At 40.3% G+C, this 15,012-nt stretch overlaps 1 protein-coding gene across 8 annotated transcripts in view; it reads right to left on the reverse strand.

The window, feature by feature from the left end:
* Nucleotides 1–15,012, reverse strand: part of CACNB2 (calcium voltage-gated channel auxiliary subunit beta 2) — a 316,986-nt gene that overhangs the window by 43,519 nt on the left and 258,455 nt on the right. For all 8 annotated transcript variants that reach the window (XM_012748652.3, XM_012748654.2, XM_012748651.2 and 5 more), the window contains 2 exons: nt 4,479–4,601; nt 2,313–2,449 (listed from right to left, as the gene is read on the reverse strand). In XM_012748652.3, the coding sequence (XP_012604106.1) occupies nt 2,313–2,449; nt 4,479–4,601 (260 nt within the window). The remainder of the gene's footprint in view (nt 1–2,312; nt 2,450–4,478; nt 4,602–15,012) is intronic.

The following is a 15,012-nucleotide window of genomic DNA, read 5'->3' on the forward strand; positions in this document are numbered from 1 at the left end:
AAAATGCCAAGTTCTTGAACTGTGCCCCATTTCTATTGTCTTTGATTTCTGTCCATTTTTATAATTTACATATCAGAGTTTTTAAACACTGCCAGATTCTGATTATGTCCTCAAGACAAAACGACATTTAAAATGTTAGGGGACAAATGTAAAACCTGTGTAAGCAAGAAAACTATTTTCACATGCTTAGGCAAAAGCTCAGGACAAAATAAAATCAAGAAAATCAAAGGAAAATGTATACAGGTATAAGAAAAGGTAACCCCTTTCCCTAGAATAAGTTCTGAGATGCTACACTCCCCAAATATGGATCATTTGTAGTCCTTTAAATAAAAAATGCGATAGCAAAACAATATAGCTAATAAAGTAAATACTAACAGATGGCAATGACAATTTGTTCTTTGCCTGCTGTGCCAGGCAGACTCTGGCCCCATCATTTGCAGGATAGCATGGCAGTCTTGCTGAGGGTCAGGCTACCACCCTGGTCTGCTGCTTACTAGCTCTGTGACCTTGGTCGGGTTCCCACCTTCTCTTAGCCTGTTTCCTTCTCTGTGAACTGGAGGCTCTCATACCTACCCTCCCTGCAAGTCCTTAAAAGGCTGAGCTCAGCGCTAATGTTAGATTATGGAGGCTCAGTTGGGAGGCGATCATGTTTCCGTAAGAATTTTGGCAAAGATTTCTACTCCTTTTGAAGTAGTTCTCATTTCTCAGTCTATAAAGCAGCAGAGAAAGACACACAATCTTGCCTCTGCAAAAATCCATCCCAAATTTTCCGAAATGCATTCTCCAAAAACCCTATTCCCAAAACATGAACCAGAGGAGTTTTTAGGAGAAATTTTAGTAAATACTGTACATCAAAAATACTCCCATGCCACCACCCAGATCCAAAGTGTACATTACTAACATATTAAAAGCTCTCAAGAATCCTAACGTACCTTTCTATTACCTAGTACTATGATAAATTTATTTGACCATGGAACGCCTTTCTCAAGGGATTTGACATGAAAAACTCTGAAAAATGCTGAATTATCCTTAACAAACTAAAAACAAAATGTCCCCAGCTGAGATATTAATAACTTGAAACTTCAATGTCTGTGCCCAAGAAAATTAAATTTTTCAACATTATGATATTTTTATTAATGCAGTACACAAAGTAGAAAAACACACAATAAAGTCAATGGGACACTAAAGATTGAAAAGATAGTATCAGATGTTGAAACACCTGCAGGAAAAGTGCACAGACATTGTTGATCTACATGCCTCTACTTTTATATGACTTAATGCAACTCATGATCCCGTACGCCCCCAACAGCAAATGAATTAGTGAAAGTCAACTCTAGGCCAGAGGTCTCAAAGCACAGAGGAACCCATCTGAACTAAATGAACCTGACAATTATAAAATGCTCGTTAATGAGGATGGGTGTGTTCCAAAGCCCAAAGCAGATTCTGTTTCACTCATCTGCTTGATACTTGAAAGAAATCCTTGCTAACAGTAAAATACTGTCATTGACAAAGGAATTTGCAGCATTATATAAACAAATAAGATAAAAGCCAGGGGAAACAGAAATCTGCTATGCACATTAAAGAAAAGTTTTGCCCATACCCAGTCCTCTCACAAAGGGAGGGCACACTGCATCCTTGGATTTTTGTGCAGAGGGTTCGAATTAAAATTCACTACGCATATGAGTAGCCCTCCCAGTGATTCTGTCAGTGAGGGGCAAACAGTCTCATGAATGCTAAGAATGATCATTCAGCCCCGGCCTCTTACATAACTTCTCGAACTGCTCTCTGCAAAGGCAGTTTTAACTTGTTTCATGCTTAGCTTCTCTTTTAAGTGCTTAACAGTGGGTAGAACTGAAAATTGAGTTTCTCAGGTGAAAATGAAACGAACAGATGACAAGAGCTGCTATTTGCCAATGATGTCAGAGCGTCGCCTCTAAAATGTCTCCCTGCCATGCCAGGCAGCTACAGATGCTGGGATTAGTCACCAGGGCTGGCTGCCTTGTGCCAGAGTATTTTTCAGTGAACAATCAGGATTTCAGAATTCCTTCTGCACTGAAACCTAAATTAAATACTCTCTGATCTTAGATATTTTCATTAATGATAGTAATTAATTTGATTCTCTCCCAAATAGGATGAAAATAAGATGCTGAGATGAAGTTTTTTAAATGCAGGATTTGTGATGATATCAATAAACTGTATCATCAGTCTACTTTTTAACATATTAATAAAGACCGTAGAACACAGGAAATGACAGTACATGAATGATGGCATAATCTTAACTTTTACACAAACACTCTACATTTTTCTCCTACCTGGAGTAGAATTTCCCTTGCTTGGCTCTCTGCTCATGCTGTAGCCTCATGTTTTCTAGTTTGACTGGGCTTGGAATGAATCCGATTTCACAGCCTTCTTTCACAAGTCGCCCTATCCACCAGTCATTGTTAAATTTCTAAACACAAAATCAAAAGTGTTAAAGTCAGTGCAGAGAAGTTCAAGTCTTTGAATCATTTTTTTCCCCATGTTAACTATTTTCAATGGAGAGAAATACGGCAATTACGACAAACTATGCCTCAACTATCACAATTCAAGAGACACTTTGATTCATGGGGTTAACATGTAAGAGTAAAATGATTTTGGTGTTCCTGGCAATCCATCAAAGGCTTAATGCTTCCTTCTCTTGCCTGGTGCTGCCTTAGGACCAGGCTGAATTCTGTGGCAGCTGTCACTGTGAGTAGGATAAGCCCTCTGGGTTCAAAGATTAATGGCCCTTCCTAGCAAAAAAAATCATTAGGAACTAGGAAGTGTTACAGAGATCTCCCCTTATATAATCACATGAATTAGTAGTATTAAGAGAAAGAGATAAATATTGATGTTTGCCTTCAATATTTCATGTCAAAGAAAAATTTACCTTTGTGCAAACACTTTTATAACTACACAAAATGATGTTCACAGATGATTTCGCTACTTATACTAATGCTGACAATTTGTCTCTTGCAGGTGGAATATTTAGCATGATTCTTTATGATTTGATTTTGTTTTCCTTAACTGAATAAGTCTGTTCTGTTCTGAACACTTCAAAGAAGACTGTCCATTTGGTTTTTCTTTTCTTTTCATGGTATAAAGAGAATCTCTTCTCAGCATTAACCATTGAGAGGGGACCCTGTAGTGATTTAACTTCCTGGTGTAAAGTGAGATTTTAGGGCGCCAACACTTCTGAAAACTTTTTCTATCTTTCCTATCTAGCCAATATTTTGCATATTTTTTTTTTTAAGTAATTGAAATTTTAGGCTCTAAATTCTCTAGGCTCTTTTTTTTTTTTTTTTTTTTTTTTGAGACAGAGTCTCACTCTGTTGCCTGGGCTAGAGTGCAGTGGAGTCAGCCTAGCTCACAGCAACCTCAAACTCCTCAGCTCAAGTGATCCTCCTGCCTCAGTCTCCCGACTAGCTGGGACTACAGGCATGCGCCACCATGCCCAGCTTAATTTTTTCTATATATTTTTAGTTGTCCAGCTAATTTCTATTTTTAGTAGAGATGGGGTCTCGCTCTTGCTCAGGCTGGTTTCGAACTCCTGACCTTGAGTGATCCTCCGCCTCAGCCTCCCAGAGTGCTAGGATTATAGGCGTGAGCCACCGCGCCTGGCTCTCTAGGCTCTTTTAACTGGCAGTCATCACCCCCTATGCTTATGGTGGTTAGTGCCATGAACAGTTAAATCTGTGTATGCTCTGACATATCATCCCCTAGATACAAGTAAATTCTTCCAGTTCCAAGAAAAACTTCATGCTCACACACTGAGATTATCATGTAGGGGGAATTTCTGGTCACTTAATACAGTGTTTCAAACACAGCAGGCATGTGGGTAAATGTTGACTCCAAACAAACCTTAATTAAAAAAGAATTTTTCCAATTTACAGGTCGTGTCATTGTTAACTGAAAAGTGGAGACTTTTGGCATAGAGGAAATGGAATTTTCCAGATATCTGTTTCTTGCCTCATTGGCCCCAAGTCCTACCATTCTCCCTCCTATGACACAAATTTAGCAACTAAAAGGGAAAAATGGCACCACGAGTCTGAGTTTAGACACTGTCAGCAGAGAGAAAAGTCATGAATTCTAGATATTATTATTAAACCCTCCCAAGATGGCTAAACTTCAGACATCAGGAAAAACTACACATAGTCAAGGTTAAACATTAAAAGAAAAAGTCCAGGTTAAGCATAAAAAAAGGATCATCTACTCTAGCAGTTCCCAATTTCTGGGCCACTGCCCAAGGGAGCCCTGAAGTTATTCCAAGAGGCCTGTGACTTCTTTCTGCTTTAGGAAAGGTATATTTATATATTAGCAAAGGTTGAGAGCCACTGATTTAATATGTATGTTATACAACTGCAGCTATATGCAATGCTGTTTCACAGCAATAAGAAATAAGAAATGACACATCATTGGTGAAAAATCATGCTGACAGAAATCAAAATTATCTTCCTTACTTCCTTAACATGCAGAAAATCTTTTGCTTCAAATGAGATGGCCATGCCTGGCACCGGAACGTCATCTTCATGGGCCGCGCTGTAGCTGACATTTGTCCGAACTGCAAATGCAACGGGCTTTGTCTAAAGTGAGGAAAAGAAGGGAGAAAAAAAAATAAGAAAAGAAACAAGTGTTCCTCCCTTTCCCCCTCTGCCAAATACAAACATACATTGAATAACTATTGTAACCATTGTTGGGTTTTTTTCTGCATTGGTTCTTTAAGCACACAACAGCTTGTTAGTATTCGCGATGTATGACATTGTCCAGCTTTTGGCGACATACCACCCATTTCTGAACTAAGAAAAAGCCATTGTTCCCTTTGAAAGGACGACAAGTAATGAAGGTGAAGATGAACTACTGAAATACGTGCTTACAACATCACAGCTTGTAGCAACTGGAAATTAGAAAACACAACATGCATAAAATGCCTAGAGTTCTTTGGTTTCGGTGGAAAAGACATAGTAACTGCCCTCCTGCCCCAAACATAGATTTTAAGCAATCATTAATGACATAATTCCAAAAGGTAAAATATTTTGAATAGGAAAAGAACCAGGGAACACGTATTACAACTATAGCAACTATTATTCTTGGCCGCAGGAGATTATGAAAGCAATGACCTTTTGTTCTATTATTTCTCATCCTTGAGTTTGCTCAGCCACTAATGATGATAATATTAATTAAGCTCTCCATGACTTGATACTTTGAAAATTTACAGATTAACATCTGTCCTCTCTCTAGGCAATACCTGTTTATCCACAACATGAAAAAATAGGTAAGATCAGAAACAGTGAAAGGGGGTATAGTTCTAACTGATATTGTGCTTCTTCTGCATCATGAGCAACTGGATTTCTTCTCAGCAGCTTCTCCCTGCCCAGTGAGCTCTTACCTGGACAAGCCATGGAGAGCAAGGAGGGATTTGGAGTAGAGAGAACCCACCTTCATTTCCTTATGTTCCAGTTCATCTGTTCTAACCTGACTCTTGCCTGGGTTGGGGACTGGGCTAAGAGCCTTGAAGTCACTCAGCTGCACCCACAATTTGCAGATTGGAAAAGGAGGACCAAGTTTTGGATACAGGCACAATAGACACAAAGTGGATTTAAATCTTTAAAAGCCAATTCTCGGTATCCATTACATTATTTAATGATGCGATTTTTACTATTTCCCATATTTACTCATCTATGAAGGCTCCACACCTACCCTTTCCTAGGTGCTGGAAACCCTCTGAAACCCTCCTCAGACCAAACTCCTTAACACAGTTCAATGCCTGCCAGGTGATGCATGCCAAATCACTGTTAGACCCCAGATGCCTTTCTCTAATAGGGATTCTTTCATATTCTCTAGGATATGAGACAATGGTAAGGTTTCCCCTCATATTTATTTTGTTTGCCTTGTTTTATACCTTTAATTAAGATTGCCTTTGATAGTCCTCAGATACTGGGGCTGTCTTTTTTTTCAAACCAACCTGAAGTTCCAAGGACTATTCATTAAGGAATCACTATATTTTTATCCCATGAAACCATTCTTTATCCAATATAGCCTGCTCTAAGTTGACATCTTCATTGTTGGCCACTTGGACCTTTTTTCTCTCACCATTCAGGGGGCTCTTGCCTTTGTCCCCCACTTAGAAACTCACTTTTCAGGCCATTTACCCGCATATTCATTCATTCTGTCTGTCATTCTCTCTTCTTAAGGTAAACCCAAGTCCTAATAAGCAAGAAGAAACCAGAGCCAAGAAACTGTGGCTCTGCAGAAGCTACAATGGAGCACTGGAATAGTGGGGACTGTGGTAAGACATCTACACAGCGCTCTGGGCCATGCTGGGACCCAAGAGGTGTCCTGTCCTGGACCCCGAGGGAAGCAAAGCTACTCCAGACCCCAAGACCGAAAGTAATGACGAGCTCTAAGTATCGGGTTCTGCCCCAGGCCCTAGGTTAGCCCTTCAAGCTGTTGGTTCCCCTACTCTCCAAGGTCTCCCAGGTTTATCTGAAAGGCACCTTGGTCATGGCTAGAGAGTAAGGTGGGGAAGAAAGGCAGAAGGCCCAGGTATGGAAACAGCCCACAGCTACAACTTTGAGAATGTCTGCCGAACGACAAGCAGCGCACTGTGTGTATTATGCATTTAATTTAACCCCAACAACAACTGTTTTCTCCCAGGTGAGGAAACTGAGGCTTAAAGAGTTCTCCCAGCTGGGCAAGGTGGTGTACAGGTGTGCACCTGTAATCTGAGCTATTTGGGAGGCTAAAATGGGAGGATGGCTCGAGCCTAGGAGTTTGAGTCCACTTTGGACAGCATAGTGAGATCTTGTCCCTTAAAAAGCAAATAAATAAAGTTTTAAGATAACTGCTATGGAAGGTTAAAAAAGAAAATAATAATCTCCCAGGCCATAAGCAATTGAGATGGTATTCAAATCCATCTCACTGCAAAGCTTGAGTTCTTTCTGCAGTGCTTGAGTGCTTTTCATTCACAAGGGTACACTGATGGCAGTTCTAGGGCATTTAGGTATTTGTGTGAAATTCTGAAGACTTGAAAGTTACCATTTATAAAATGCTAAAAAAAATTGGTCGGTACAAAAATGGTAAAAAAAAAAAAAAATTAGACCGTCTACCTTGTAGTCTCACACTAAATGAGTAGTTTCATGTGTTAGACCTGTGGGTATTCATAATAAAGGTTTATATTTCTGTATCTTTGCACTTAAATCTATTTGAGGTCCAATAAATCAACAGCAATGTCAAATCATACTTTTTGTTATTATTTGGATATAACTTTCTTCACTTCTCCTTTTCACAATCTATAAAGATATACTTCATGCAAAATGAATTGTGATATGAAAACACATGGTTTCATGGTTTCCGAAAGTGCCACCAAGGGCCCTGCATAGAGAGAACTGAAAGGACACAGCTGCTAGAACTAGAGTTCAACAACAGTAAGTTAAAAAGTCACGTAAAATTCCTTATGATAAAATGTTTCGACTGGGTACACTGACTCATGCCTGTAATCCCAGGACTGTGGGAAGCCAAGGCAGGAGGATGGCTTAAGGCCAGGAGTTCAAGACCAGCCTGGGCAACATAGAAAGACCCTATCTCTACAAAAAATAGGAAAACTAAGCCAGGCAATGGTGGCACATGTTTGTAGTCCAAGCTAATTGGGAGGCTGAGGCCAAAGGAGTTCAAGGCTGCAGTGAGCTTGGATTGAGCCATTGCACTCCACCCTGGATGACAGAGTGAGACCTTGTCTCTTTAAAAAAAAAAAGGTTCACAGATTAACTTTAAGAATTTTCATTAGATTTTAAGTTACTTTGGGAACACTACAACTTTGTTTTACAAATTTATTACTTTTCGAAAGATTCACTCTCTGTGTACCTCTTCTGTAACAGCCATTGGTGTATCAGCTCAACATACTCTGCTGCATCACTTGAGATTCTTTGGCTTCCACTATGGTTGCTTGGGTGTGGTTGCTCACACACTTTTACTCAGTTTACAGCTTTTAGTGTGGACTTGTTCTGATGGATGATTACAAGCAGTTCTAAGTAGAGCGATTCAGTCACCCCAAGAATGCTACTGAAGGTTCAAACCACCTGATTTCACCACCTCCTTCCCGATTCCAGTACTATTACTGCCTGGCCTAAACACCCAGAACCATCTACTCAAGCCCCCCAAACTTTCCACCTTCTACCTGCTTCTGCTATCACGCATGACCTATAACCCCTAGCTTCACGTCCTTAATCATGCTGCCATATGCTTTGCTCTGCCTGGAGACAGATGCCAGGACCTAGTCACGAGCAGACGGGTAGGTGAGAGAGCCACGCTGGCAGGTCTGCGAGGATACCTGTGCACAGCTGTTGGCTGCAGGACTTGCTTTTTCTCACATCCTTAGGCAGCTCTAGTAGCTCCATGGAGCCCACAGGATCACGTCAGACATGTGTTTCAAGTTTACAGTAGGAGCAGCTTTTGTTTTCTTACAGCCTTCTATAATAGAATCACTAGGCCTAAGGTTGTTAAAAAAATCAGTTATTATACATAGAAGATAATTAACTTAAAATTTCTCTTTTTTCATGAAGCTGAATAAACAGATTATCATAAATTCATGGCAATATTTCCAGCTTTCTTCCTAAACAATGACTTAATGAGGAAACTAATAATTTGAATGGAAACAACACAATGTTTACCTTAAGTTTACGAAAAATGTGCCAGTGGTAGAATGCATGCTATTAAAAAGCAAGATGAAAATTCGCTCATGAATAAACATAAATTTCTGATCATGATTAATACAGTTGCTCAGATTTTCATGCATCCATTTCTTCATTCCTTAATACAGAGATGAATTTCACTGTGCTAAATAGGAAAGTATGCTTTCCTGTTTTCATACTGAAACCACCAATAGCTAATAACATAAAAGGAAAATTCACAATGTTTTAATGTCTATAATAGATTTGTCTTAAATATTACCTGCTCCCAACTTACAATCTTTTTAAAAGGAATTTAAAGAAAAATATGACCCAGGTCCCTATTATAAGAGACTATGGACAAGAGAAGTTAAAAATATCTAATCTTTTTTATCTATTTTCTTGTGGCATACAATAACTTCCTATAAAACTTGTTGTACTCTTTTATAATTTTAAATGCCGCAAGTTGGAGTGTAGCCCTTGAGTCTTATGCAAGAAGCACTTAGGAACCAAAGAGGCAGTGATTGTACTTTTAGGAATCAGATCACAGCTCTCTGCTTTATTTAGTACTGACTGATATTTTAGTTTCCAGTTCTCCTTCTCTGATTACAACTTCTCAGTATCATTTTGCTACTTTCAGTGATAATCAAAAATTCTTCCAATATAGAAGCAAACTTTTCAACTTCATCTTATTCCTTACAGGGAGGCAAAAAATGTCTACTATATAGTTTGAAAAATCTTGAGTCTTGGCCTTTTAAAAATCTTTGCTTCATTTATTATAAACTCCCAAGGGTAGTCTGAGAATTCTTTTAATATTAATAGCAAAACATATTAAACCATAGTGATAAAAAGAATGTAACAACTGATTATATACCCTGATGACTAAATACTGAATCAGACTGAAAAAAAACAAATAATCACAGATTTGTTACATGATGAAATTTACATATGCAGCTCACTGATTTGAGAAATTCAAACTTCTTCCCTACATTTGATTCACTTAATGAATATTTACTAAGTCCATGCTTACTATATCTCAAGTCACTGCTTTCATATAACTTATGTTCTAGTGCAGGAGATACCATAATTATACCAATATAATTTCACACAATGAATAAAGTATAACAAAGGTATGTGAGTGAAGAGTAATCATGGAGGAGGGTAGACAGGAAAAGTGAGATGGGCAGTGAGAGAAAAATTCTTTTGATTTATCAATGATTCCTTCATTCATTCCTATGTATGCATCAGACACTGCTTTGGACATTTGGGATGTACATCTTTTAACAAAAACTAAGACTCTCTGCCCTCTAGTAGCTTCCATTTTAGAAGGGAGAGACAGACAATAAGTAATAGACATAATAAACAAATGAGGTGGATATTATGATATGCTTGAAGGTGATAAATAAATGTTGTGGAAGAAAGGAAAAATCAAAGCAAAGTAAGGAAAACCAGGTGCAAGCTGATAGGGCAGGTGCAATTTTAAACAGGAAGTACAGGGAGCCTGCATCGGGGAGGTGATGGGTGAACAAAAGCATGAAGGAGGGGTTGCAATGAGTATATCTGAACTCCAGGCAGAAGGAAGAGCCACTGCAAAGCCCCTAAGTAGGAGCAGACCAGCTGTGTCTTAGGAGGACAAGGAGGCCAGAATGGGTGACGTGGAGTGAGCCAGGGAAGAAGAGACAAGACGAGGTCAGAGCTCTCTGGTCACAGTCAAGACTTTAGCTTTTAGCCGAAGTGAGATGAGAAGTGGCTGGAGGCTTTTGGGCAGACAGTGATGTGGTCTGACATGTTAAAAGGACTGTGATGGCTGTGCAATTGAAAGGCGACCGTGAAGTGAGCATGGAGACACAGCTCAGTTGGAGATTGTCACAGTAATCCGGGGAGAGAGATGATGGCTGTGCAGTCAAGGCAGCAGCGAGGGAGGGAGGGAAAATGATCCACTTCTGGATCCATTTGCAAGGTAGAACCAACAGGATTTGCCGATGGGTTTGATGTGGGTAGGAAAGAGAGTCAAAGATAGTGCATCTGAGAGTCAAAGATAATACAACAAGCGATACGGGGAAGGTTCTAGGCGGCTAGGAGGCAAAAATTTGAGATTATATGAAACATCCAAGTACATTTTGGAAGAGTGCTCAACGTCTGTTTCGGAGAATGATCTGGGCTAAAATACAAGGTTGTAAGTCTCAGGCATACTGATGGCTTTAAAGCCATTAAGGTCTGGATGAGATCACGAAGGAAAGGAGCATGCATGAAGGCCCTCCATGGGCAAAAATGGCACAGGAGGACCAACAGTGGAGGAGAATGACTGCTTAGACTGTAATGTCAGGAAGCCAAGTACGGAAAATGTTCTCAAGAGAAGTGATCGACTATGTGAAATACTACGAAGGTGAGGGCAGGAACTGCCATTGCGGACTTTGCAACCCAGAGGCCACAGGTGACTTCGGCAAAGACAGAAGAGAAGGAGAGGTATTGGGCACAGTAGGTACAGACAGTTCTCCCAAGGAACTTTGCTGCAAAGGGGAGAAAGAAATAAGGTGGTAGATGGCAGGGGAAGGGTTCAAGATTTTTTTTCTTTCAAAGTAGGAGACATAATCACTCTATGCTGATGGGAATGATCCTGCAGAGAAGAAAATCATGGTAATATACAAAGAGAGGACAGAACTGATGGAGCAAAGTCCCTGCTTAGGCAGAGGCGGCAGTGGAATCCATGACCAAGGAGAGGACAAGGACTGAGACACAGGCAGGACACTCAACTATGGAAACAGGCAAGGAGACTGTGTGTACAAGTACAGGTGCTGGTCACAGAGGAGATGGAAAGTCATCTTCTCATTGTTTCCATTTCTGAGCAGAATAGGAAGGTGGAGTGAAGACAGGGAGGAAGGAAGACCAGACATCCCCATCTGGCACTCAGTTCTGCTCGGCTGGCACTAGGTTGTCCTGAAGATCTGGTCATGGTAGAAGGTCCCTGAGAAGGTGCTCAGATGTGTGGGGCGACCCTCTAAGATGTTCCATATGTCAGGGGTCTCCAAAATGGAACCCCAGATTTATAGGGGTTTGTGGGGGCAGCCAGGTGGCTGGCTTAATGGAGAATGGGGGACAGGGGACTCCATCCACAAGCACTCTGACCTCCTGGACAGGTGGACAGGCAGGCAGATGGGTGGGGCTGGCCTCCTCATTTCCCCAAGCCCAGTTGTGCCTTGTTCTCTGCCGGGGTGGCGGGACACGGCTGGCACCACGCACCATAAACCCTCTTGTGCAGGCCCCCTGTTGCCTAGGCTTCCATTTTTTTCTGGTGCCTCCTTTCTTGCACCTCAGGGACCCACATTGCCTGGCTCTCTGCAACGGACCTGTCCCCAGTCCCCCCACCCCACGAGCTCCCTGACCCTTTCCCGGGCTATCCCATGACTGTGAATAAAGGTCTTGCCAACCTGCAAAAAAAAAGAAGGTATTAGGGGTTCAACAAGGGAGGAGACAACACATCACAGTTTTCTAAGACCATGGAACACTGAGCGAACCCGGGAAGAATGGTAGGCTTGCCCAGCTGTGTTAAGGGACCCTTTGGCAGTCAAGGTCGTTGAGCTACAGTAGGCTAGCCATGCCATGCTAGAATATACAGGTAATAGAGTTAAAAGCATAATCCCTCACTAAGATATCATGGCTTTAAAATTGCTTTTTTCCCATCCTGCTTTGAACTTTATACAGCAGTTGTGGAAAAGTGTATATTATAGTACATACACAAATGTATTCTGCATTTAGTTGGAGACGTTTTTATCTACTTGCTTGAATTGATCTCTAATATAGGTTGTTAACTTTCTCAGGTGAGTGATCTATATTCCTATTTTTCATCCTAGTCTCTAAGTATTTATCATAGTGCTAAATAGTATTAATAACTACTAGAAGAATCAATTAAGGAATTGATTTCTTTTCTGTTAGAGGAATCAAGTATCAGGCACTTATATATCAACTAACCCCAGGAAATCTCTGTTATCATGGCTCCAGGGCCCACAAAACCACAAAACCCAACTGCTAAGTCACTATGGAAGCCAGGTGGGTCTGATCAGAATTTTGTTTTATATGATTAACAGGCATATATGTAAATGCAAGTGTATATTTGTATTTATTAAGTATAAAATAGATACATTAAGAATAAAGCAAAGGGGTATATGTTCGAAACAAAATTTGAACCTGTAGCACTCTAAAAGCTGCTGAAATTACTAACAATCACAATATAAAATGAGTTTAAGGAGTATAGGAACCAAAAATATATAGAATGTTTTATCCTTTTACACAGATGACTACAAAGTAGATAAACTCTTGCAAAGGTGTTTTACAGAGGGAATAGTAATTCTTAAAATATTACAATAACCTTAAAGAATCTGTTGAAAGCAAAAATAAAGGAAACCCATGAATACTGAGATCCAAATAATGCTCAAAGTTGCAGAATCAACATGCAAGGTGAAGCCATACTAGAATAATAATCACAAATGTATATGGAAATGTGGCATGACCTTTTCCTTCTGCTTATTAGGAGAAATGATCAGGTTGAACCTGAGGTCTTGAACTAAGGGATGCAAAGGCTTCATTACTAGTTGTGACAGACTGCACGTTTGTGTCCCCTAATATTCATATGTTAAATCCTAATGCCCAACGTGATGGTATTCAGAGGGGGCTCCTGTGAGGTGCTGACCCCATGAAGGGGGAGCCCTCATCCATGGGATTAGTGCCCTTATAAAGGAGACCTCAGAGATCTTACTCCCACTTCCACCATGTGAGGTTATATAGCAAGAAGATGGTTGTCAATGAACTAGGAAGTAGTCCTTACCAGACTCCAAACCTGTTGGCCCCCTGATCTCAGACTTCTCGGCCTCCAGAACTTGAAGAAATAGATTTCTATTCTCTATAAGCCATCCAGTCTTTGGTATTCTGTTCCAGCAGCCCTAATGAGCCAGCACACCCTTCACCAGGAAAAGCAAACATCTGTAGAAGAATTTATCTAGCGAGAACCCCATACAAAGAAGAGAGACCATATCTGTGATTTCAGTGAAGTCCGCTGTCATTTAGTATTAATACCACATTCTCCATTGGTGACAATGCACTGGCTTCTTTCCGCAGTGCAGCAGTCTCTTCCTCCAGCAAGGTCTTGCAAAAGTACAGCAACTCCCCCAGGCCACCGAGAAAGAAACCAACACTTGGGGGAAAATGTTCCACGCTATTTACTCTAGGCTGTGAAATGCCCGTCTCACACTTAACAATCTGGTTGGGAATGTGAAAGTAATTCTCAGGTAAGCCAGCACTTTAGGTAAAAAAAATCACTACTTATACATTTAATTTTACCACTGAGTAGCCTGACCAAGCACGATAGCAGCATTTCTCAAGTTATTTGGAAGCCAATGGTATAATTCAGGAGCAATTAATTTTTATTTTAGGCTTGTTACAGAACAAAACAAAACCTTGTTTTTGTTTTTTCTTCAGTTTCCTTCACCAAATCAATGTGATGGTTTATATGTCTAATATAAAAAAATGTAGACCTTTAATATATGTTGTTTTGATATTAAAGTCATTAATCAAAGGTTATTAGATTATTTCTTTATATAAAATTCCTGTATGCTTTTTCAGAAAAAAATTAGGAAACTGTCAAGTCAATAAAAATTCACTCCTGGTTCAACAAACACTGACTTAGCATCTATTTTGTTTAAAATTCAGCACTGGGCAGGGCACAGGTGGCTTACAACTGTAATCCCAGCACTTGGGAGGCAGAGGACGGAGGATCCTTGAGTCCAGGGGGTTCGAGGCTACAGCAAAACCCTGTCTCATAAACACACAAACAAATTCCAGCACCCAGCAGTTGAAACGATAAAATGATACAGGACACAGGATTTCCTTGTTTATGTCCCCTGAGGCCCTAGTGGGGGAGTTTGTGCCTATAGCAGACCAAAAAACTTAACCTAAGGAAGTTGAAAGGCTTGGATTCTTACATGGCTGCATTCAGACAAACTTGCTCACTCTTTTCTTGGTTGGCTGCATCTTTTGTGTGGTTTTTGCCTTTAACTCCTGAGTAACCGCTTTATATGCCTATTCTTTTTCTTTGTTTATCTGTTACACACTGAACCCACCTTGCTGTGCCAATTACTAGCTGTGGTTTTTTCCCCCCTAATACATCAGTTTCTATTTTTCCTAATGTATAAATGTTTGCAAAGCAAAATAAAAAGTGGGGTGACGCAGGGCTATATCTTGAGAGACACCAGTGGCACCATTCTTTGATGGGGTTCATTCCACAAATGTGGCCCAGCAAATAGTCACAACCTTGAGCACTGAGTAGTTTTACACCTTT

This window comes from Microcebus murinus, chromosome 25, assembly GCF_040939455.1.
Source record: "Microcebus murinus isolate Inina chromosome 25, M.murinus_Inina_mat1.0, whole genome shotgun sequence".
Taxonomy (NCBI): Eukaryota; Metazoa; Chordata; class Mammalia; order Primates; family Cheirogaleidae; genus Microcebus; species Microcebus murinus.